The sequence below is a fragment of the Haliotis asinina genome, chromosome 2 (genome assembly GCF_037392515.1).
Source record: "Haliotis asinina isolate JCU_RB_2024 chromosome 2, JCU_Hal_asi_v2, whole genome shotgun sequence".
Lineage (NCBI taxonomy): Eukaryota > Metazoa > Mollusca > Gastropoda > Lepetellida > Haliotidae > Haliotis > Haliotis asinina.
In genome coordinates, this window is record NC_090281.1 from 54,312,951 (window position 1) to 54,339,851 (window position 26,901).

The following is a 26,901-nucleotide window of genomic DNA, read 5'->3' on the forward strand; positions in this document are numbered from 1 at the left end:
GTCTGAGACTGTGTTATCCATGACGTTTGTATTCTTCAGTAGCCCTGAACAATTAAAGGTGTATGATTTGGGCAAGGTGAATAAACATGCTGACAGACAGCATGCTCCATTTATTAAATTTTTAACTTACCTTACCATAGGTCTTATGCATATTACCTCAAGCTTCGCTAGAAGAGATCAGACAGTCGTTGATTCGCCATTCCCTAGATGGCTACCTCATGTAATCTACGAATGTAGTCACGGAAGTGACGTGATCTCCCCACTCGCGCAAGCGCGAACAATCCAAAAATCACTTTTACTTCTAGCGTTCGTCTGTTCGGACGTTTTTGGTTCGCTTAGTTTACCTACTTTGTGGTTCAATAAAGTTGTTTCCTCAGGGGTAGGTATGGTTTGTATCCCTTAGGTGTGCGTGTTAAGGTAAGTTATCTTTTAACTGCACTTACTTTGCTACCTCGTGTTACTTTTTTCTCTCACTTCGGGGTGGGTTCGCCCGCGTCGTGTGTGAGTGCGGCATGGCGTCCGTGGGGGTATTATATCTTGCTGGTTTTCTCCCTCCATGTGGTTTTCCATGTCGATTAGTATTTTTGCCAGGTTTCACTGCATTTATATGTTTTTTCGTGCCACGTTGCGATGTACGCAGGCAACCGTTTTGGTTGTTTGCCCTTCGCTGTCACGAGCTTACGGGCGTGCCTACTTTATAGTGGGGGTGCGTTGGTGCTGCATTTCTGGTATAGGGGTGTTTTTTTCTACCTCCTAGCGTTGGTTTCAAGGCATTGTTATGTTTGTTTGTTGCACTTAACTGTGTATATCTCCCCAGTTTTGCACTATCTGCTTGGGGCAGGAATCGGCGAATATCCCCACCCTTGGTGCCCGGATTGTGCGTCTCTAGCCTGCTCTTTTGACGGACACTGCCAGTACTGCGAGGTGTTATTGGTGGCGGATTTCGAGAGTCGTCGTTGGGATCTCTGCCGGACGACCCTGACTTACAACCGCCTTCAACGCCTGTGCCGACGCCTGGGATGGGGCGTTCGTCTGTGACGCCTGTACGCTTGTCCCCGGAACCACCTCGCTCGGATTCCATCGTGGATCTGTTTTCATCCAGATGCCTTGTCTCATCCGGAAGTCCAGAGGTTCCTGCGCTCTCTCCTGACGCCCGGTGCTGCTGCGATGCCAGCGTCTCGACATCTCGACACCAGCGCCTATGCCAACACCAGCGCCTTTGCTTACGCCAGCGTCTATGCCAGCGCCTGTGTTTGTGCCTATACCTATGTCTACGCCAGGGCCTATGTCTACACCAGTGCCTATGCCTACGCCAGCACCTATGTCTACGCCAGCGCCAGAGGCTGTGCTTGCGCTAGTGACTACGCCAGCGCCTATGCCTACGTCAGCGCCTATGTCTACGCCAGCGCCAGCGCCTGTGCTTGCGCCAGTGCCTATGCCTATGCCTACGCCAGCGTCTGTCTACACCAGCGCCAGAGGCTGTGCTTGCGCTAGTGCCTATACCTACGCCAGCGCCTATGCCGACGCCGGACCCTATGCCAGCGCCAGCGCCTGCGCCTTACCGTATACCCAGGGTGTTGCATACGTTGTCCAGGGAAGAGGTTTTACAACGACAGTTGGATGAAGGGCGCGCTCGGCGCTTGGAGGCAGAGCGCTCTCGGCGCAGATCGCGCTCCAGGTTCCCTGGGAGTCGGTGATCCTGTACCCTCCACAGTAGTCTTTGTCGGCGCTCTCGGTCCCCGCTACGCCCTTTGAATGAGGACTCTCGCTTTACTACCAGGTGAAGACGGTGCTTGCGCTCCCAGTCCATATCACCTCGACGCTCCTCTAGAACTCGGCGTTTGCGGTCGCCGGAACCACCTTGGATCTCGTCCAAGGAATCTGCTGCTCATGCATCGACTTGGTCTCCTACGTCGCGGCGTGATTCGAATTCCGTTTCCTATGAGGACCTGGAAGAACAGGTTTTTGGCCCGGACTTCGACGAGGAGGCAGGAGGCGACGGCGATGGTGATGGCACTTAACTACCCTTATCAGTCGTCTTCGAGTGGATTGCTGACAGGTTACCGTACTGCCCTTCACCTTCGGCTAATTCCAACAACCCTGCAGCACTTCATTTATCGCCGGAGTTACTCATAGCGCCTGATCCTATGGTGGCGGACGCCGTGGCTGTATTAGATGCGGTCTTTGAAAAATTGTCATCTAATCCGAATTTCTAAGTGTGTAAATCCAAGAAGTCAGATTACAAGATACACAGCCTGGTTTTCGCGGACAGCGTGGCGGTCTTGGTTGAATCTATGTAGCGGTTATTGGGCTCCTCGCAGCTCTCTTACAGAGTGCAGGATTCTAAGCGGGTGACCATTGAGACTGAACTCAAGCGGATGCTTAAACCGTTGTCTGCTCTGGTGTCAGCTACCTCGGCGACGGCGATGGACTTGTCTGAAGACAACGCCTCGAGGATTGATCACCGTACCAGATATTCCTCTGCTGGTAGGCGTGAGACTGGGTGTCCTTTGGAGGGACTGGCTGCATCCTCGAAGATCCTTACTTTACAATTTGTCTACATATACTTCAAGCGGAGAAAGTTTTCTTTCACGTGCTTTACGCATTGTGTCACGAAGATTTTTCGAGACAACTACAAAGTGCCACGCCTAACTACACCTCTTATTATAGAGAGGGCAGCATTTATCTTCGGGGAAAATTCCAACACATGTACTTGGAAAGCAATTTGTCTACGTCCGTTTCAAGCGGCGGAAGGGTTTTCGCGCGCTTTACTCCTTTAGACACGTGCTCGCCATACAGCATGGTTACTGTTAAGCCTACAGGCTAGCAGGGTATCACCGTTTACAAGATTTATGGTGATTAGTTACCTGCTACACCGGTGACGTCACGTCTACATTTTGATTGGTCCCCGAGAGACAACGCCCTGCAAAGGATCCCAGGACGTTACATCTACGATCTGATTGGTCATCGAGGGACAACGCCCTGCGCAGAATGTGTTGTTATTATTCTAGTGTAAGGAAGTTGTCTGCAGTGACTTAGTCATTTACGATGGAAAGATGTCGTTACACTCTAGACTAGCAGTCTACAGCGGCATTGGATTTCTCTACTCGGCATAGAGATCCTCTAACAGTAGTCTCAACGCTGCCTATCAGGAAGGCGTGCAGCGATGTATGGCAGTTTCTGATCGGACAGACAGCCAGCTATAAATAGACTTCCTTGAAATGTCAACACATTCATAATGAACAGCGTGGTTATTCTGAAGTCGAAGAATGACGCATCTTTACGGCATACAAGATTATCTTGAGAGGGGTGGACTTCATTATCAGGCTATTAAGTCAGCTTGGATGACTAACTAACTCCGCGGGAGTTGATTCATCACATCGCCGTCCCAGGTTCGGGGGTCGAAGTTCAAGGCGATGTTAAAAGCAAGCTGTACTCTGTCCGTTATCACTATGTCCGTGATAATGTCTACTCGATTTGCTCACGTCACCTTAGGATATGATCAGACGTAGACGTCTACTATTACGTCTATGACAGCGTTTTCTTGATCATGATTTCAAGACAGGTTTACGACTTTGGACGTCTTGACTCCACACCAGTGGTAGACTCGCCGGTCAATGTTGGAACTTGCATATTAGAGCCGTCATTCAACAACCATCTTTAGGTTGACACGTCTCTACCAGGATTGAGTGCCTATCTAGTCAAGGAGGTTGCAGCAAGATTCTGGGGGAGTGGAGCTCTATCTCTTCACATCACCCAGTTGAAGATAAGCGGTGATGCATGTCTATTATTGGCTGACAGCACCGAGAGACAAGCTACTGATGATCCATTCGGTCAACTCAATAGTAGCTCTCTAGGTAAACAAGGGTCAAGGAGACCACGACCTCTACTACACTTGTCGTTTCTACCCTTCGACGTGGTCGAGTCTGATCCTCCATATAAAAGCATCTCACACACCAGGAGCCTGCATCTTCATGGCAGACGCCTTATCTCGCCCCCTATGTCTATCTCCAACAGAGAATATGTTGTGTCGAGAGACGTTTCAAATATCGGCTTCCAGAGTGGGACCAATTGTTGTACCATCCTCACAATTGGACACTGCACCTGGATCCGTCACGGTTTCATCTTTGCGCCTGGACCATCTGTGATAGTCTTGAGGGCCAAGGGGTACTCATCTCAAGTGGCGAAATTAATCACCCTGGAGCACAGGGTTTCCACTCAGTCACTTTATGGACCTGCAGGCGTGGGCGATCGACACGATCCTGCGACTGCTTTTGGTCGCACCTTGGTGGCCAGCCAGGCCATGGTTCCCCGACCTGCGTCATCTCGCCAGCGGAGAGTCGTACCAGCTCCCAGATTAGTTACGTCTGCTTCGACATCCGCACAGTTGGCAGCTGCATCCGGACCCACTGAGATTTCATCTTCACAGTTGGGTCATCTGCAGAAGGCAATAAGAGTTAAGGGCTACTCCTCGTGCGCGGCAAGCGTCCTAGCTTGTACGCATCGAATGTCCACTAGGTCCTTATATGACGACAAGTGGCGCTCATTTGAGAGTTTTTGCGCTCAAAGATCGCAAGACCCTATGACAGCTTCTCCACAGTATTTAACGAACTTCCTCCTGTTCCTGCATAACTGCAAGCATCTTAGAGGCAGTACCTTGGGGACTTATCTGTCGGCTTTGAACTCTATTCGATTAAAGCAGATAAACAGATTTCCAAGGTACCAGATTTTATTGCGCTACTCAAGGCCTGCAAATTGGAGGACCGGAAAGTTAAGCTTCGTCCTCTAGTTTGGGACCTCAACATCGTCCTACAACATCTTAGAGGACCTCCGTATAAGCCTTTAGAGGAAGCCTCCTTCGTGTATTTGTCTCAAAAAAAAAGGACGGTCTTCATTCTAGTGTTAGCGCTACTGCTGATAGAGCTAGTGGAATTCATGCCCTGGACGTCACGCAGGTTCGCTTGGATCAGTCGAGGCATGGACCAGCCCACTTGGGTCTCCTGTGAGATTTTGTGGCCAAGAATCAGCTCCCTGGACAGCCAGACAGACTGTTCTCCATTCCTCTGTCATCTGCAGTCTTGGGACAACATGACTTGGAAGAGGAGCTGCTGTGTCTCGTTAGAGCCCTCAGATGTTACATCCGGAAGTTGGCTTCTAAGAGACGTTCCCCTAAAAGACTGTTCATCCCGCTTTCGACTACCTGCAAAGGGGAGGTGAACAGGAACACAGTCGCCTGATGGCTTCGATCTACGATCCTAGCGGCTTTTGATGCCAAGCGTCTACCTCATCCAGTGGCAAACATCCCACACGAGATCAGAGTGTTGGCATCTACCATGGCCCTCCATAGAAATTGCACAGTGCCACAAACTATGGAAGGCTGCTTTTGGGAGTCGTCGTCTACTGCCTTCGCTTCCAACTACCTGAGGGACTTGGCAGTTGAGGACATGGAGGGGGAGCTGCTGTGTCTCGTTTGAGCCCTCAGATGTTACATCCGGAAGTTGGCTTCTAAGAGACGTTCCCCTAAAAGACTGTTCATCCCGCTTTCGACTATCTGCAAGGGGAGGTGAACAGGAACACAGTCGCCTGATGGCTTCGATCTACGATCCTGGCGGCTTTTGATGCCAAGCGTCTACCTCATCCGGTGGCAGACAGCCCACACGAGATTAGAGCGTTGGCATCTACCATGGCCCTCCATAGAAATTGCACAATGCCACAAACTATGGAAGGCTGCTTTTGGAAGTTGTCGTCTACTGCCTTCGCTTCCCACTACCTGAGGGACTTGGCAGTTGAGGACATGGAGGGACTACAGTCTTTCAGTCCGTTGGTGGTTGCCCAGCAACTTACCCGGACGTCCGCCCATTAGGTAATAACACTGTTACTTACCGTTGGTCTTAAGATTAACCTCACCCTCAGGGTGCGTCGGTTTTTCTTTGGAGTTCCCTTGGGTTACTCTTTGTCCTGCTTCCAGGTTTGTCCTGTGACTGTTGGCATTGGTCTCCCAGGTTCTCCTAATGCATGTGCACTGGTTGCTGAGGGATGGTCCTCCGGAGTCCACACCACCATCCATCTGTCGAAGCCATATGCATAAGACCTATGGTAAGGTAAGTTAAAAATTTATTAAAATCTAAATATTTTAGATATTTAAATACTTACCTTACCATAGGGCGGTGACTCCCTCCCAACGCTGGATGCTCCTCCCCACTCTGGACTCTTCGGACCTTCCTGTTGCCAGTAAAAGTGATTTTTGGATTGTTCGCGCTTGCGCGAGTGGGGAGATCACGTCACTTCCGTGACTACATTCGTAGATTACATGAGGTAGCCATCTAGGGAATGGCGAATCAACGACTGTCTGATCTCTTCTAGCGAAGCTTGAGGTAATATGCATAAGACCTATGGTAAGGTAAGTATTTAAATATCTAAAATATTTAGATTTTAATAAAACATGGTTGGAGTTTTGAAATAATATAGCATTTGTGTGTTTTACCAGAAAATATAGAGTTTGCAACTTTTGTCCAGTAATAAAATTTTATTTGGTCAGCTATGATCAGAGATTAATTGCTGTGACATAAAAATGTCCAGAACATTCTGTAAAACTGCCAAATTTGGATTAGAAGTTTAGCACAGACCATGCTTAGCATCAGTCCCCTTTACTTATATATCCACTTCAAACTCCAGATGCATATACTGAGGGAAAAGAAAAAGGGATCACATGAATGCAGAAGTGTTCCTTTATATTTTTTTTCCAGGCTTTTTCACAAGGTTTGTATGCGATACAAAGTTTGTGAAGAGACCTTGGAAAAAAAATACAGGACCCTATCATAGATATTGCAATATTAAAAAGAAACAAAAATCTTCTTTTTGTTTTTGTTTTTGTGATATAGTTTATTTTGTTAGTTATCCTGGAAAATATGCTTGAAGATTGTTTTCTATAGTTATCATCATGGAAATATACCCAGCATGTTTTGAATACTTGTGTCACCAATCATCAAATTTCAAGTCTTCTTCACAATTTGATTAGACCAGATTATGAAACTTGTCTATCAGTGTTTTTCATTGTGATTCATGGTGTGTTTTACTTTGTTTGTTTGTTTGTTTGTTTGTTTGTTTGTTTGTTTGTTTGTTTGTAATGACCAGATCAGAAATGACTTCAACTGATTGTGTCACAGGGTAGTAAATGTTATACCAATATGTACATGAATATTGTTATGTATCAGAAATAAGTTGTTGTTTCTATATTTTGAACAGATGTATTCATATATAATGATTGTCGAGTGATAACAGCAGAAGCCATATTTTCAGTGGTTAAGGTTCAGATGAAGAGCTACATGTGAAAAAAGATTGCTCACTCTGTGTGGCTCTGATTGGGAAAAGAAGTCACTCACAGCATGGTTGTATTGACATAAAATAGAAAAATGTGATTTTATCTCCTTTTCCAAATATGTGATAAAATCACATTTAATAAAACAGTTGTTTAACTAACTATCATTAAAGTATTGACACAGTTCACTGTTTATTGCTGAGGGAGGAGTGCAGAGAAAGGCACAGCCAGGTGTTCACAAATGCTCAGAAAGTTATTCATTCATTAAACTGTGCTCTCTCCATGCTTTCTTGCACACCTGGCTGTCCCGTTCTCCCTCATAACAAATAGTGAACTGTGTCAATATTTTAATGATGGTTTGCTAAAGAACTTTTTATTTTAAGGAAAAATATTCTTTGAAAACCTCACGGAGTGGGTATGTTGTTCTGATTGTGATCATCGTTTCATTGAGTATGTTATGTTTGTTAGTTTTCCAGTAGAAGGTCGCATCAGGTAACCTTTGAGCTACTTATAACCGTCCAATCAAACGCGAGACGGTTAAATAGATTGAACCAATCAAACAACGACTACTATTTAGGGATCGGAGGGACTTTCAAAATATTCAGGGTACCGACACAGATCTCTCCACATACAAAAATCTGTTTATAACACAGTTATTTGACCAGCTGTATATAGGCTTTGGGGGTTCTGTTGACATGGTTACCATTAGCAAATATTTCCGCAAGATGACATCCTTGAATATTGCCAAAAACACTATTTTCAGGGACTGTTTACTCACCGTTGTCATGGTTGTAACGTGCGCCATGTGCATCACCCGGAAGGGATTGTACACTATATAGCATTCAGAATCGTTCAGGTACAAACCCTTTCGAGATAAAAAGTTCAAAAGGTATGTGCGAATGTCCACTTTCGCGATTTGGTAAGCTGTGTTCTGATTGGTCAATCTCAAAGGTTACCTGACACGACCTCCCATAAGGTTTTGTTAGACTCAGTGGTGGAGTGTAACGAAAAGTACTGAGGATAAGTTTACTTAGACTGATTAGTTTTCGAGCTAGACTGCAATTCATCGGTCCACTTTTCAGCCAGATGGGCTATATGTTAGGCCATGATTTTGGTGATGATCTGTGTCACAAAAAGTTTTGGTGGTACGTTGTGATTTTGTAATGCAGAATGGAGTTTTTGTTTTTGACATTTAGTACTTTTGATTCTGTGACTGGAAAATGTTCTAGATAGATCAGGCTGTGATATGGCTTCTGCAATGGATGAGTTCTTGCATGTTAGACTTTTGAAAACATTTGTCCTCTCACAAGAGTTTGGGGGACAGTTTAATGTACCATGTAATACTGAACATAAGTACAGCCATCCATGAATGTGTGTTTGTTGTTTGTGTGCACATAGAATCTCTTCTATGCAGACCAAAGCTTTAAGACAACTCCCTTCAAAGGGTGTAGCAGTTATGGGAGATGTAATACTAAGCCCTTCTCACACAGAGATCTTCTGGATTAACGTTAAACATACACATGTAAACATTAACTCTAGTTTCAAATCGTAGGATATCACATTGGTTCCTGTTGTTTCTAGCACAGAGCTTAAGTAGAGAGATTAAATTACCTATTGTTAAACCTTCTGAATAAAACTCATATAAGATCACTAAAATCTTGTGTTGTACATTTGATCTGCTTTTCAAGAGTGGAAGCAAACATAGCATATTTACTGCAATAGTTTTCTGTGCATGTCACAGATTTTATTCACAGAAAATAAAATGGACTTATAATGACCTAGTGTTATCACTTTGTGAACAGGGTCTTTTGGCAAATGCAGAATTTCTTGAAATGAGTTCAACCTACTAGGTTTGGGTTTATTTAAAGTGGTCCAATTTTCTAACCAAAGCACCCAATTTGCTTACTTTCACTCTCAGGATTTAGAGTGAATACACAGGAGAGGTATTTCTTTACAAGGTTGGAATTACCTTGTCACATACAGTGATGCTATTCACCATTACCTACATAGTAGAACTGTGATGTTTGTAATTTCATAGATCACCAACAAGATGGGTATTGCAACTCTTTTGACATGATATTTTAACAATACAGGGTAGAAAATATTTATGATAATGAATGAATTACTGGTCAATGTCGATATCTGGCCCGGAGAAATTTTATGTTAAGATAAGTAATGCCAGTACCACCTTAGTTATGCCAACTTTGCTATACTTTAAAAAGACTTTCTTTTCCTTTATAGGTTTGTCTGCTTCTTTGCAATATGTATCGGACAATAGCTCATGAAGATAAGGAAACAAAGGTTTCATTTACACATGTATACCTGTAATATTTTATTAGATAGGAAAGTAGGAGACATTAAGATAAATGTCAAACTCACTCATTCACTGATGAGTTGGGGTGTTTTTTAATTTATTTTGGATTGTTGAATTAACAAAACTCTTTATTTTTCACATAGTTTTTTGTTGTTGGAAATAGTAAGAGGAAAGCCATGAAACAGAAAATCAGAGGTAGAACTATAAACTACCAATCTACAAGAATGTAAAGATTTAATAGATAAGACCCAGGACTTGTCCAATTTTTTGTTACCATTACTTTCCAGAAGAATGTAGGATTGTCAGCAGAGTTTGTGGTCAAGAAAGTTATAGCAAGATATCTGTATCTACCCAAACATTGATTTTTTTTAATTGTTTACACTTTGAATGAACTCCTTGGGGTCACATGATGCAACATGTGTTGATGCTCATGTCCTTTCTGTTGTCTTCAGTTCACCTCTGAACCTTCTCAGAGCTGGTAATTAATTTTGGAAGTGTGACTTCTAAAATCTGTTGTGGTGTTACATTTTTTAGTTCATCATTTAAACTTCTGATGGTTTATGTATGCCCTGATTATGCATGACAAAATCATGTGACTTTTGAATCTAGTCAATGTATGATTTCACTCTTTTTCACTACCTATCCCATCTGCAACCAAGTGAATCAATCAGGTTGCCCTAGGAAAATATAGCTGTTGTTCTTATGGACAACTTCATGTTAACTGTCACTTTTATTCTTATGTGTATTTTGTTTTCTGCTTGGCAACATCACGTGTATGTATTGCACAATTAAGTCCATCCTTCCATGAATTGTCACAAGACTGTTTACAGTATGTAGTCTATGTGACTGATTAATGAACATGAAAACAGACTTGTTTACATCTTTTGGGTTCTGGTAATGTATTCACCTGATAACACGATATGACAAACAATGATATATGTAAACAGACACAAACATTTTTAACATATATTTGACTCCTGGGACTAGGAATACTTCAGAGATATTCAAATGACATATTGTTACTAAGATACATTATGCATATTTGCTGTTCATCATCCTCAAAAAATGGGCACAACTTGTAGATAGAAATAACGTTTTTGTATGTGACAGGACTGAAAAATTGCACTAAACAGCATATTAATTATTTAATGATTCCAAAATGGACTGCCAAACAGACAAGAAAGCTGAATTCATGCTGAATTTGCAGAATGAGTTGTGAATTTACAGAGGCTTAACTGTAGTCACCCACCTAACGATTTGATGTAGAAATCTATTGTAGTATGTGTCATCTGGGCTACAGGGAAAGTACAATTTATTGGTGTTTAGATATCGTTAGTTCTGATCCAACGCCGTCCATATTTTATGTCTAAAAAATTATGTAATTAGAAACTATTTTATGTAAATAGAACACTTCATCACATTCCAAACTGCAGAACCTCTGAAGATGCCGTTAACTATTTGTATAGATTGATGTAATAAAATTCTACGTCAGTAATTGTTTTGTCTTCATTTATGATCACACCATTTCATTAACTGCTCTTCTCAAGTGTTTTGGACAATGGGGTCTTCGTCACCCGCATCACCTATGACTGCCTGTGATGTATGCAGTAGCCGACCTGATTATTTACAGACTGCCACCATGTGATTAGAGAATACCACTTACAAATACTAGTATATACAAACAGGTCTCTTTCTGCTATACTCGAGCCCTTTTCATTGTAATAAAAGGTTGACTCATATGCATTGAGTTTAATATTTTGAATTCTCATTTACCAAAAGCATAGTTACATTGAAAACAATTTAAACATTTGTGTTGTATTTTTACACATTTATTCAGAATCATGCAATGTACAGTGTGCAACATCAATGATTGTTATTTACAATGTCTGTCTGTCTACAATTTTATATACAGGTTTACAATATCCACATGTAGGCTTCTCCATAAGTACTACGGCCATTTATACATTTTTACAAATAGATTGCAAGAAACAGAATATTTTTCTAAAAATAATGAACAAAAATCACAGAAACAGCGAAAAAGTTAGTGATTTTAGAATTGATAACGAATACAACTTTTTCTTGCAGCTGTTTGTCAGTAGTAAGTTTTATGAGCCAAATAGCGAAAGTTGCTTGTTAAATGGTAATATCCCAAAGTTTGACATCCGGTTTCTGACAAAAGCTGACAGTTTCTCTCCATCACAAAGACTGACTAGTAGCCCTGGATGGGCATATTGTAGAATGCCGATTTGTCCACTTGATTCACTTGGATTTCCTTGAAGTGGACACTTGGCTCTCGTGCCATTGACTGGACATTTGAAGTATCAGCTGAAACATCATCAAAATTAGCAACTGCAACAACATTCATATCATTATAACAAGATTGTTTTGCTTTAGAATGAGTGAATACTGTTTTGCAGCACTTTTACTGATATTCCAGCCATATCACAACAGGGGACACCAGAAATGTGCTTCACAACTTTAACCCATGTCACAAATCGAACCACAATTTAACCACCCTTTTGTGGTTTTAAGTGTGTTTTCATATGAAACACTTGGACAAGAGCCAAGAAAAGACTCTGACTATGTCACAATATTCTGCAGAATACAGTAATGCAATTTCAGCATTAACGCAATATTTTCTAGGCAAAAGATATATCTCCTGCAACAGCCAGTTGAGGACAAGAACTTCATAGATCGACTTACCATCACATCAGCATGGTATGATTAAGATCTACTTGGTTCAACTTACTGTGTTCCCGCACAGGCATATGTTCATTGTCTTCCAAAGCTTGACTTGCATCAGACTTCTCCTTCAGTGGAGGTGGTGGTCTGCGTAGACTTTTTTCACCAATAGTTGGTTTGACATTAAATCTTTGTGGATCTTCATATCTTTCCACCCGTCGGTGATCGATGTGATCATTAATTATTTTCTGTGCCTGGAAAGACATTAGGTTCGCACCACATTAAAAATATAAATTCCATTATGGAACAAATAGTACTGTAAATAACTAGAAAAAGCCGATCTTTCAAATGTGAAGACTTACTTAAAACACTCACAATATGATATGCATATATATATATGGTTACACTGAAAATGAATTTCTCTACTAACTTGGGAAAACAAACTGCATGGGGACCATGCATCGAATTGGTAAAGAGCATCTGCAAATATTGTGCATGTGAAAAGCTATGTTTTGGTTTAAAGTTTTGTTAAGAATTTGATTTTCTACAGATTTTCGCCATTTTCTGAACTCATGACAATAATCTTTTTAACTTTACAAATTTGTTTTACCATAGATCAGTTCATGTGTAAACAGTGCCTTTAAACAGAATGAAATACTTTGCAAAATCTAGTTGAGAACTCTTGACTGAAAGAAATAGTCATATTTACACTACTGAGTCTAATCTTTTGATGGATAATATAGATAAGCCATGGTCCTAACTTTACCCTTAAAATCAGTACCAAAATAATATGTTCCATACACAACAGAACCACCAACCATCATTTATATTCTCGTTGTAATAAGTCTTTGGAAATAGAGTGTTGACAAATCCATATTAAATTTTACAAGTAAATCCTGTTGATACACCATCTAATAACAAAACATGTTCTTTGCATACCTAGATTTATGTTCATCATCAGATAAACATTATTAATTTTAATCAAAATGTCATTAGTAATGTTTATATCAAAGACATGGGCCCGTGAAGATCCAGTTTAGAATTATCTTCATTTACCCATGCTTGTCGTAAGAAGCACCTAACAGGATTGGCTGGTCAAGGTCGCAGTGTTTTGCTTGACACATGTCATTGTATCCCAATTACATAGATCAATGCTCATGCTACTGATCACTGGATTCTCTCGTCCAGACTTGATTATTTACAGATCACCACCATAGAGCTGGAAAACTGATGAGTGAGGCGCTAAACATTAAACAACCAACCATCCAACCAACCATGAAAAGACATGGAGGGGAAATTCTATGATGATCCAAAATCATTCTTCAGTGTTTTTTCAGTTTGTAAACATTTATAACTAATGTCTCGATCAACCAGCTTCAGTTGCAGAAAACTGTGTTGCAATTTGATTTTGACATCATCTCATTACAATGGTCATAATTAGCATTGCGTTGGAATGTTACTATTTTCTAGAAGATGCTGCTGAAGCTCCCCCATGTTATATTTCCTATGGAAGCTAGTTTGATGCAATGTGCTCATCTGAAAAAAATGATTTGCTCAATGATCCCTCATGCGAGAATACAAAGAGCAACAAACCTTTTGTGCACTGAGTATGAGGTCCTGATCGGCCATGATTTCTGTGATACGTAGATTATTTTTGATGGACTTAGAGGCTGTGGATCTGGCATGCATAGGCAGCTTGCTCTGGTAGGCCTTGTCAGTGAAGTCAACTTCCACTTCTGATGGGACTTTTTTCACTCTGAAAAAATATGACAGATTCATTTCAGCATCTAGATTAAGTCAAATAAACAATGAAAGTGGCCCTGTGATCAGGTAGGACTGATACATGCGATTGCTGAATTGACCAAAGAAATTGATCAGGGTCCAGTATGCACTAGTTAGGTTGGTTGGTTGTTCAATGCTGTACAAGCAATATTCCAGCTATAAGGCGGCAGTCTGTAAGGTCTCTGTGCTAAACCCCCAACTGACCAGATTAATTACTTGACCACAAGGGTTGTCAATGACCTTCATATGTTTTGTTTGTTTGATCGCTGTTTAACGTCACACTCTACAACACTCCAGATGTATGGTTGCAGCCTGTACATAAGCAGGTCTGGACCAGAAGATCTACTGATCAATAGCATGAGCATCGGTTGACACAATTGGAATATGATTGTGTCAACCATGTTAGCAAGCATGGCCACCCGATCAATTTTGTCACCTCTTATAATGACAAGCATGGTTTGCTCAAGGCCAATTCCAACCTGGAGTGAGTGAGTGAGTTTAGTTTTATTCCGCACACAGTAATATTCCAGCTATACAGCAGCGGTCTGTAAATAATCCAGTCTGGACCATACAATCCAGTGATCAACAGCATGAGCATCAGTCTGCACAATTGGGAACCAATGACATGTGTCAACTAAGTCAGCGAGCCTGACCACCCGATCCCATTTAGTCGCCTCTTACGACAAGCATAGTCACCTTTTATGACAAGCATGTGCTGCTGAAGGCCTGGTCTACCCAAGACCTTCATGGTTCATTCCAACCTGGATCTTCACAGGAACAGTAGTGAATGACAACAGAGAGAGAGAGAGACATGTCCCTATTGATTCCAGTCATTTCATGATTTGAATTGAAATCCAAGAGTGAAGCAGATCATAGATGTTTAGCATTTTGGTTAAATAAAATAGCACCAGTATGGTACTAAAAAACCTAGAAATATAATCAGTTTTTGCAACTTGGAACAGCATTTCAGTTACATTACGGAAACCACATGTGACAGGTTATGAATGTTTTGTCACTTGTGTGATACCAATGACCTAAATCATGACATAACTAGAACTCCAGTATTCCAGAATGGGCAGCTCCTTGTATGACACTATGCTGTTGCATTTGAAAGTAACCATGGTATCTGCAAGGAAGAGCAGATGCCAGGATGCCACTTACTTTCTGTTTGTAAGGATCTCATACATCCTCTCTGTGAGAAGATTGGCCGCTCCCTCCTTGCAGTGAATTGTGCCTTCTATGTAATCCTCAGGGATATCAAGGTGCTGGCGTTTGATGAACTGTAAGATTTACACAACACTTTGACTTTTCCTCCTAGGACATGTTCAATCTAAGTATCACATCAAACACATGACGCCGTGATTGCTGCATTGCAAAATTGAATCACTGCAGCAAGTCAAAATGGTAATCAGAAAATATAGCAGTAAGATCTATAAGTTTGCATGTAACATTTCCATACAACAGAGGCATGCACATAGTCATAGTGTAACACTATCATCATCTCATATAATGGATCAGGATTTCGTTCTCAGCCCCATGGGAATACATAAATGAAGTTGCCAGTGTGACACTACAGTGGTAACAGTAACATTATCATCTCCCATCAGTTGCCCAAGTTGGACCCATTATGTGCTACATGTGGCAGTGTGAACAGCAATGAGGCCCTAGATATACTTGGGGATCGCACTAACCAATACATACAAGTCTGCATTGCGACCAACAAAACAGGACCTCATTATGTAACCACATCCACCACACCAATATGACAATGTGCTAGAAAATGACAGAAAAAATACTCACATTTTTCAACAGAGACCAGTTTTTCTGTTTTGGATCTAGTGATGTTCCATTGTAATATGAATGCATCTGTATTTCTTGTGGAAAGTACCATGAAAATATCTCAGCTACGAGGTAACCATTCGTCAAATCCCTAAAACAAATCACCATATATTATCAGTAACTGACATGTAGTAGAACAACAACAATAGAAGAACTAGTCAGTGTGTTTAGGGCTCATTGCAGCTGATAAAATAAATACTGTACCCTTAAACTTTAGTTACAGTGCACTTTACAAATAAATACTATTGGTGGACAGACACCTGTGTTAATAAATGTAAAGATTCTGACTGTAATGTATACCAGGCTTTTCATTATCATAACAAATATTTGTGTTGGTTATAGAGCTTTCAATAAATAGAAAATAACATGTCTGTCATCTGTGAAAACATTAAGCATTTATTGGGTGACAAACATAGTTCGGGATTAAAACAAAAGACACAAAAGATTCGCAAAGACAATGTTCCTCCCTCTGATAGATTATGATTTGCTCGAATTTGGAACCCCAACACACTTGTATTTTGCCTTAAATTGTGATGCTAAATTAATAATTCATTTGCATCTTTGTAGTTTTGAAGACTCGGACCTCAAGTTGAACACAGTAATCGTAAATTAAACCGTAAGCTGATTGACATACCACTTTGGTGTTTTCAATTGCCATGTCAAGTCTAAACTTTGTATCCACCTCAACACTTCTCTTGACAACCCGGACATAGTTAAAGCCTCCAAGAACGAGATGCTATGAGTGTGCACCGTCTATCTCTGACAGACTTCTCCCTAAACTTCCGCCGTTGCCAGTGACAACATCATGCTCCGATGTGAATATCATCTTATCACTACCTTAATAACCTTCAATTTATACCAAACATGTCCATTCACGTCATAAGATTGGGTTACAGTTTCACAAATACTTATATATATATATAAAACTTTCTTCTAATATTCTTCAATTTCACTTTACCTCGGCACTTGCGGCAGCAGTTGTGACTTCCGGTGTAAAGAACAGACGATCGAGTGCAAGCGAACTGATAGCATCTTCTTAACAGTCTTTAGAAAATAGCTGTCTTTCAGACAAAACTTAGAAATCGCTCCCATTGTTTTCGTTTTACCTTTAACTGTTTTAACAGTGCATGTCTTTATGACTTCAAAGAATGAGTGATGCGGCGAGGTTGGCAGGAGTGGAGACTTCTGCGATTAGTCTTTTGAAAAGGGCTGTGGAGCTTGATTCGTCCCGAAGGTTTGATGAGGCAGTCACCTGCTACCAGGAAGGATTACAGCTGTTATTGGAAGTACTGAAAGGTAAGTTACCTGGTCCTTTCATGTTCATGCTGAGAAAATTTTAATTGGTCTTCCGCAGCACTAGTCTAGTAGTCAGTAGTCTTTACTACTAAAGCAACCCATGCTTGTCTTAAAAGGTGATGAACAAAATCGCGTGGTCAAGCTTGCTGACTTGGTTGACGTATCATCATATCCAATTAGAGAATCAGTCACCGGATTGTCGGATCCCGACTTAATCATGTTACTCCGAAGACAGCCATCATGTAGCAACAGTATTGCAGAATGAAGCGATAAACAGCAAACATTCTCACTGTTCAGTTCAGCTCAATCTGGGGGGCTAGGATAAGTCCCAAAACGCCATGAAAATAAACCCAAGAAGTTGCTATCCATAAAATTTGTCCTGTACTATCACAGTACACTAAATCTTGCCCCTTCAGCAGCAAAACCATAATAGCTAATTACTGTACTATTACTACTATAGTAGTCTGTCGCGATGAGATTGGTAGTCAACAGATCAACCCAAAATCATGTTCTGGCTGAGTCTAATCTTGTTCGTAGCATTGGAAATCTTGGGATTTGTGTCACACATTGACATTCATGCTAAATTAATGAGTCCCAAGACTTCAGCCACAAATCAATAAATCATTTTGAATGATTTCACTCTCACTCTCAGCTGGTTCATTTTGCGATCATTTGACAACTTCCTTGTGGTCCTTGTTCATGTTTTCAGGTACACAGGATGATGCAAAGAAGAAAAAGTACCGTGAGAAGATATCAGAGTACATGGCTCGGGCAGAGGAACTGAAACAGCATGTCAAAGAAGAAAAAGAAGGTACAACTGTCATACCTATCACACAGTTTTGCCACAGGTTTTCTTCAGTCTAACCTTGACGGTTGTCGATAATGATTCTTTTCATAATCATGATCATGTAAATTGTAATATTCAATTCCAGTATGTAGTCAGCTGGCAATTTTTGCAAATATTGTTCAGGACTGTTTATGTGTTCGTAATCAAACATTACCATTTTACATTCTCGACTGTTTGGATTTGTAATGATGGCAATTTTTCATTCCTTTTTACTCTGAAAACAATCAGTGTATGCTGGATTCTACTTTGCTCTTTTCCCATTATTATAAGTCCTAAAAAGAATTTTTTTCATGCTTGATCACTGTCGATGAGACCATATTTGATATTTTCAAAGAACTTTCTAATTTCAGATTTAGAAATTCATTATTTTCAAAACTAGTCCATGGTTTTTACTTTATTATCTCTGCTTGAACAAAGCAGAAATGTTCATTATGTTTTCAATGGTTTAGACACATACTGAAGATTTGGGTTAGAACAGCTAATCAACAACCCATGCTTGTCATAAAAGGCAACTGATGGGATGAAGTGGTCAGGCTTCTGTATCGAAATGTTGTTAATGAATACTCATGATGTCAGTCACTGGTCTTGTCTGGTCCAGTCTTGATTATTTGTAAAGTTTACAGTAAACTGCTGTATCATGTGTATAGATAGAATGTTTCTGAATATGGCATTGGACAATAGAAACACTATCTTTATGACTTTATACATTCTGTTTATTCAGTTCCAGTTTGTGACAAAATTGAAGTATAGAGACTTTGTTCACTACCATTATGGTCATTGCCCTGTAAAGGTACTTGTTAGTGAAAACTACCTTCTTTGAATTCTTATTTGTTTCCTTCTCGATTTGTTATTTTTATACCAGTAAACAATGTGATTTCTAAAGGCTTTATTCTATTACAGCTGCTTTGAAAACTACAAATACAGTGTATTAAGATTGACTATCAAAATGGGTAATTAAAATTCATTGCATGAATACTACTTTTCAGTTTTCCATGGTGGAGATGGTCAGACGCAATAATTACCACAGTTTACTTTGAAACTAATACAGGACTTAAAAATGTCTGATTGTTTTCACAGGCTATATGAACCTGAATTTGTTCTGTGTTAATATTCTGCTTGTACAGTGTCTGTAAACAGAGTTCACAAAGGTGTTTCAAAGAAACAGGACATTGGGTCCTGTAAGTTTCAGATTTCTGTCTGACCTACTGAAAATTCACAGGACCCATAGAATAAAGTTGAACAAAACTTTCAGATTTAACATTTCTTGTAATTGACATTCAAATTATTAACATTATATGATAACAAACATAAGATTTATAAACAGCAAACAAGTGTTGCATGCCGCAAATAACAACTTCACACAAAGACATTGTGAAATATTCAGTCAGACACTGGGGCTGGTGGGTTGGTGACTTCCATCTGACCACTGGTGAACCTGCCAGATTTGTCAGAGGGTCAGATGCTATTCGTGAACACTGTGTAAAGTGTATAATTTGTACCCCAATGATGTTTTCTTTCAGCATGCTCATATATCGAACAAATGGATGACGGTAAGGTTTTGTGGGACCACCTATGGGTCACCTGAGTTGTCACAACTTTTACCATGGTTAAAAACATATGACCACTACTAAGGGGAAGTGTAGGTACAACATGGCTCTTCAGTTGCCTATGGGATTACTTCTTCAATCTGGCACAGTGGCATTGAAGTCAGATGGAATACCTCCTTGCATGAATATGGTAGATCTGACAAACTTCCATTGGAATCTTGTAATCAACATTAATAGTTATTTTTCTGATATTCCATACTTTAGCCAGAATCTTGGTTGATAGAAATCCCGCAATCACATTCCGGTTACCATAGTTACAGAAAATTCTGTCTTCTTTATTTTGTTTTAATACTTATATACCAAATATAGAGTTCAGTTGGTCTTTTCAAGCTGAAAACACCTCAGGTTACAATGTAGACTCACCCAAATACAAATACAGTGGAAGCCCTCAAAACCGGCATCCCTGAAATCCAGCATGCCCTCAATATCAGCTCTAGAATTTGGTCCTGACAGAAGCTAGTTAATTTATTATCATATACACGCACTCCGCATACTCCGTACTTCGGCACAATAAAGACCGCCCAACTGGCTTTTTGTACAATAGTTAACACTCACAAAACTGCCATCTGCTACCTTGGCTCTCCTGTGATTGGTTGAACATGTATTAACAGATTACAGATTGGCAGATTACAGTTTACTCCAGTGGTTAAGCATAAGCAGGTGAGGTAAATATGGTGATCAGCACTTGTCACTTGGCGAATTATACTCATTGGCATCTCCCAATTTGTCAGTCACTCACAGTGTCAAGATGGCTTTGAAGATTAGTGGAATGTGTATGCAGTAATTCACAACATAGTGGACTACAGAATATCATTCTCAGGTTGAAAAGGGAAAAGTTCGCTAAACCGAGACACTAGCTATACTGGCATGTTTTGCTGGTCCCAACTCATGCTGGTTTAGAGTGGGCTTCCACTGCAGTTGTTACTGATACATTTAATTTGCAAAATTTCTTGAAAAACAACATGCACCAGTGACCTTGGTGCTGGCAAGATAAATATAGAAAATGATGAAATCCAGAATACAATGTCCTATGATATGTAGGATACACTATTATACTGACAGCTGAAAATGGTCGGTATAGACTACAATGGTGCTAGTCATGCTGGATGTTTTGTTTATTTGAAGAATTGGGTTTTTTTGTCATTTGCCATAGTGCTTCCAGACAAAAGAGCATGTGAGCATGGTTATTTTCATGATTTGTTGCAAAAACTCTGAATTCAACTGATGAACTAACACAGATGGTCTCACCCTTGTGGAAAGATGTGCTTACTTCACATCACCATTTTCATGACTTGCCTTTTAGTGTTACCATGACTACTAGTAAAGATTAGTGTCATGTGTGTTGATATAGTTTCACATGCTCTTTTGTTGGACCTATACATCTTGGATTTGGTGATCATGATTCCGAAGTTGGCATGTTGAATGGATACTGATATTACTATTTGGGAGCAGTTGCCTCTGTCTTCATCACATGGAGTTTCCTTATTTGGATCAACATTAACATGATAATTAACCCAGATAAGGACACAATTTCTTTCACATTCAGACATAAGTACTAGGGTGGCTGCCAGGCTCCAAATAAGCTAAATGTTAGTTTAAATTCATTTTTAATTTCGGACAAGTATCCATGTCTTTTTGAAAAACCGATTGTATAAACATGTAAGCAACTCTGAATGATTATCAAATGTATCTTTTCAACTTATATTCCTGCATATCTTTACAGACTAAATTTACTTATTTGAATGCAGACACCAGAGATACAGAGTTCTGTTGCAATGATTGATGTTAAAAGATGTGCTACATTACTTTTATCCTTAATTTGACATGAATCACTTGTTTGTGCTTATGTGGCAGGTCACACATTTGAGGCTGAGCGTGAACTGAAGACATTTACAATTTACCTGAAACAGCATTTTAAGCAGACTTATTTTATTATGTTTTAGCTTTGGTGTAATGTGTAAAATACCAATTACGTTAGAGCAAACATGCTTAAAGGAATAAGAAATATATTGAATACCCAAAGGAGTTATCAATATGGAATAATGATAATAATAAGATTACTTATATGGTGCCTCATCCGGATCACTACTATGCTTGTCGTAAGAGGCGACTAACAGGATCGGGTGGTCAGGCTCGCTGACTTGGTTGACACATGTCATCAGTTCCCAGTTACGCAGATCGATGCTCATGTTGGTGGTCACTGGATTGTCTGGTCCAGACTCGATTATTTACAGACTGCCGCCATATAGCTGGAATATTGCTGAGTGCGACATAAAACGAAACTCACTCACTCACTCATCCGGATCACTAAGGGACATGCTCTAAGCGCATAACATACTGATCATTATTATTACCCTGGATAACCTAAGCTGCCTGTCAGGCACTGGATGGTTATAGTCACATGACTTATCCCACCGGGTACCCATTTTCTGCTGGGTGAACAGAGACATTTTTGAACAAGCTCACATGCCTAAGGTGAGACCACATGTGTCACATGTGCTTTGTTGTGGGGCAGGCCCGATGTCCAAGAAACTCTCATGAGTCAAACTGCCAGACACAGCAACCCATCCAATGTTGATGATGGAATGTGAATAAATACTCAAAAGATATTTAAGAAAGATCCAGCTTAACTATAGGACTGTAGATTATCTGTCATGCAGGAGGATATTGCAGTTCATAGCCATCTTCTTCATGACATTCTTTAACTTTTGTAATAGTATTGTTTATTATTTAGGATTGTCAAAATTATTTATTCTTTGACATTTTCTGTTTATAAATTTCAGCTGGAAAATACCATGAACAAATCCACATTGAGGCTAATTCTACAGGTCATACATATGAGAAGTTGTTCACTCGCTTCATTGACAAGTCTGTGTCGGAAATAGAAGTGGAGGATCCCTACATTCGGTCTACTCACCAGGTAAGAGCAGCATGTCAGCCTTCCATGGAAAGACATTAAGACAGCCATCTGTCAGTTGTAACTGTATTGTAATCACCTGATCATATTCATGTGATATTCACTATGAGGAAGATGATTTAATTGACAAAGGTCATTTATGATCAGACCCGTGAAGGTCACATGGTAGAATAGGCCTTCAGCAACTATGCTTGTTGTAAGAGGCGACTCATGTTGTTGTTGATCACTGGATTGTCAATTATTTACAGACCGCCACCATATAGCTGGAATATTTCTGAGTGCATCGTAAAACTAAACTCACTCACTCACTCGTTTATGATCGTCAGTCTTCCATCTATTTCATCACTTAAAATGATCCCTTTTAGTGATAATGATTATGAGAGTTTTTTTATGTTAAACACTGCCCAGTACTATGTTCCAGCTTTATCGTGACAGTCTGTATTATGAATGGTGTAAACCTGATAATTCAGTGATTCAAGTCATAATTTAACATCGATTCACATAGTTCACACTCCATATCCATCAGAAATCTCAACCAAACCATTCAATGTGTAGTCCAGTTTGACTATGTTGATGTTTTTGAATCACAGTTAAAGAGTGAAGATCACTTTTACCTCTCATGTGTCAAAACAAAATTATCTTTACATGTCTCAGTCAGCAGTAGTAGTAGTAGTAGTAGTAGTAGTAGTAGTAGTAGTAGTAGTAGTATCATGTGTATGATAACATGTTAACACTAATCCGATTGTCTGAGTTTGACTGTGTTTTGTCTGTGCAGGTTTACAACTTCCTGCGGTTCTGCGAGCTGGTTGTGAAGCGTGGCCCCAATGTGAAGAAAATGAAGCTAATCACAGGAACAGATAATGTGAGTAAACCTAAGAGGCAACAAAACCCCAGTGACTAATTAAGTCAGAATTTAACGTCAGGCTGGCAGTTTGTGGTAAGTTAGACATGCAAACATCTGAGAACTACATTACTTCAGCCTTTCATGTCAGGCTGACACACTACCATGTAATTTGAATACAGTTTATGACAGACTTAGTTTATGACATGACCTAGCTCAGTCATGCACTCGCTACAAGGACCTACTTTAGCAGAATATTTGTGCAGTGTATAGTATTTTCCATGACACGGAAAACTTGAATATTTGACGCATAAATTCTCTCATATATGTAGTGAATTTAGAAGCTTGCGTCATTGCTGGCAATGCTACTGGGCCTTTACTTCAGATAATCTTAACTATAGTTTCTGTGTGATGACTGTGATGACTGGGTTTTTTTGACTGCTCAGTGCTGATTAAGGACTTGACCTGCCTTACCTTGTTTTTGCCATTATTAAACAACCTTAGTTGATGCCGAGAAGAAACCTCAATACTGAAGTTGACTCCCCAAAACATGTCCATGACTACCTCTTGTGATACCAGGGAGTCATGATTACTCCTAAAACTTTTATGCCAAGGGCAAACACTGAGTGTTCTGAACAATACACTCAGAGATAGTCACATGGTCTGAACAGCTACCATTTGCTTGTGCAGTCTTCTTGGTCATGTGGTCACCTGTGTAAAGTGGATGGACAAACTACAATCATCTAACCAGCCACAATCATCTAAACATGGACTTGAATCCCAGATTTGCCCAGAAACTGATCCTTTGAGTGGAATTCGTCAGTGAACTGTATTTCCTCAGGTATCAGTATTCCTTCTATATGACAGTGGACTGTTGGACCAGTAGTTGAGAAACCAAACCCATGCAATCCACCATAGATGCTTAGTGGCAGTCACTGGGTACCTGGAAGGTTGGCCATGGAATCCACAAGAGCCACTCTGTGTTACATTTCATTCCTCTGAATGTACTAGTGAGACAACTGAAATAATGTTTTCACTACTATTGTAGGTCAGATCTTTCTCATTTCTCATTATGATTAGTGTAAGTAATGCGTCACCCTTTGCTATGTGTATCTTGAGAGAAAGTGTCATAAAGTTGTGTTGTGAAACTGAAAGAAAATGTTGGTTTGACGATTGTTTTGTTTATTTTCTTTTTATCTGACAGCAAGCAATATTATTTTGATATAATTTGAAGAGTTGGTTTTCTGTTGCAGGATGGACAGGGCCAACAGAACCGACTCTACCAGGTTGGACAGAGTCTACACCAACATGGCATACATCTGGAGGTAGATTTCTCCTCAACACTGCATGACAGGGAGATCAGGTATGGCCGTGACCCACACTGTATATTTGACCTTGATTGATATTTCAAACGTTTACTCTGGATTATCTGGAAAATTCATGGATAATATGTCATGTATGACCTTTACAGTTTAATTACTGTAACATGTTGACTGGGAGATAATGTGGAATTTTCATGAACATTTTCTTGCTTGACTCTCCCTCAGCAAAATTATTCTGTTCTTTTATCATAGTTAAACTGCCATATACCAAAGGTCTGTGGGACATCATCGTGACTGGCAACAACTTCTTCTGCTTTCAGATTCAACAATGGCTGGGTGATCAAGATTGGACGCGGACTAGACATATACAAGGCTACAGAGAACAAGTTTTCCATAGGATTTTGTGACTTTGAACTGAGACATTGCCATGAAACAACTGTTGATATTTTCCATAGGAAGCATGTCAAATCTGAGCCTGTTGAAAGCTGACATATATGAAACACCTTACTGATTGCCAAGATCATCTCAACTGTGATAGACAAGAGAGTTTTCTGCATGTTTGTACACAGGATCCCGCTACTTGTGTTGATTGGCATGAAACATTGCATACTTTAAACAATTTCATTTGCAAAGTTTTCATATGGTGTTCTAAAAGAACTTTCTAATTTCAAGCTTACACTGACCGATTTTTACATCTATGTTTACATCATTCAGCCTTCACTATTTTCTTGTGATGGAAACCCAGACTCAGCTCAATGCTAGTTAATCAGTATACTAGCCATCATCATAATTATACCTGTGCACATGGTTTCATCTCATTTTCATTCTGTGATATAATGAAATATATATTGTGTTTTCAAATAAACAATTTTTACCTTTTTTATGGACTGATCATTAAGAATTCTCAGAAGAAAGTAACCAGAAAAGCACAGTGATCTCAAACAGCTGATTTCTTGTTTGTGTCATTTTTTCAAATCCACAGTTAACTGTAATGCTGTTATTTTGTTAAGTATGTAAAAAGTATATATGTTATGTGTCTGTAATAATAATGGTACTTGTGTATTACATATTGTTCAAAAGGACGTCTGTCAGAGTGCAAAGAAGTTTGAGTATAGTGTTTTACCCAAATAAATCAATTATATATTTTATGACATATTAGTTTGTCTTCCCTCATCAATGTTGTTTTCAACAAACTGAATGTAGCATATTATCACCCAACAGATCCTTACTTCATCACCTTTCTGATTAAGCTGAGCAATTTCGTGTAGTGGACAAGGAATCTGATGTCACATTAAAAAGTCTGCAGTTCAAAACCAATTAGATGACACACACTTTATGTTTGCAACACAAAGTGAGTACTTTCAGCAATATTACAGCAATATCCTGGTGGTGGGACGCATATTGTACCCATGTTAGGAATCAAACTCGAAGTAACACCTTAACCTTTGGACTACTCCCATGGCCTTACACTAACGAAGACCATACTGACTCCCAACTCTTTTTCATCTCCATTATGCTGGGCACACGGCAGGGTATCAACAAGCACCATCTTTTAGTGTATCAAACCTTCTCTCCATTTATGTGTTCGAGCCTTGGTTCTACAGCAAAGCTCATCTTGAGTTATCACAACACACAGATATTAACCATGAGGAACAAAGGTTTATTAGAAAATGTAACTTTGTATTAAACTATTAACATTAAAACCAGTATAGTATATACTGTATACTTGTATAGAAATATCACATGTCATTCATCATATAGAGAGCCATTGTCATCAGCTCTCCAAATGAGTTAGTATAAGACCTGTTAAAACACCTATCAACTAAATGCTGCTTTAAAGGATATAAACCAAATCTTGTTAACATTTGAGAGTTCCATTTGGTGAGAACAATATTTCCCTTATATCAAGGCATGATAACGGTGTGTAAGAAAGACTTGAACCTTGCCCAATAATAATAATAATAATAATAATAATAATAATAATAAAAATAATAATTGTTGTATCTATGCTGCCGCTCGAACCTTGGAGGAACTTCAAACAGTTTCCAAAGAAAAGTCTTCTAATACTGCTAACAATAAACCAAGAAAAAACCGGTTTCAAGTGAAATTAACAGAAACTAGAAAATATATTTCCTG

At 39.8% G+C, this 26,901-nt stretch overlaps 2 protein-coding genes across 2 annotated transcripts; one reads left to right on the forward strand and one right to left on the reverse strand.

Annotated features, from left to right (window-relative positions):
• Positions 1-11,439: 11,439 nt before the first annotated feature.
• LOC137272697 (spermatogenesis-associated protein 4-like) lies at positions 11,440-16,731 on the reverse strand. Its single transcript, XM_067805079.1, has 6 exons — positions 16,570-16,731; positions 15,897-16,026; positions 15,258-15,376; positions 13,908-14,070; positions 12,382-12,568; positions 11,440-11,957 (listed from the first exon to the last, which is right to left on the reverse strand). Exons 1-6 carry the CDS (start codon positions 16,644-16,646, stop codon positions 11,842-11,844), a joined length of 792 nt encoding a protein of 263 aa, XP_067661180.1. The 5' UTR covers positions 16,647-16,731; the 3' UTR covers positions 11,440-11,841.
• Positions 16,732-16,909: 178 nt separating this feature from the next.
• On the forward strand, positions 16,910-25,913 carry LOC137273956 (MIT domain-containing protein 1-like). The gene is made up of 6 exons (XM_067806883.1): positions 16,910-17,231; positions 17,941-18,042; positions 22,469-22,605; positions 23,378-23,464; positions 24,697-24,806; positions 25,086-25,913. Exons 1-6 carry the CDS (start codon positions 17,084-17,086, stop codon positions 25,252-25,254), a joined length of 753 nt encoding a protein of 250 aa, XP_067662984.1. The 5' UTR covers positions 16,910-17,083; the 3' UTR covers positions 25,255-25,913.
• Positions 25,914-26,901: the final 988 nt, after the last annotated feature.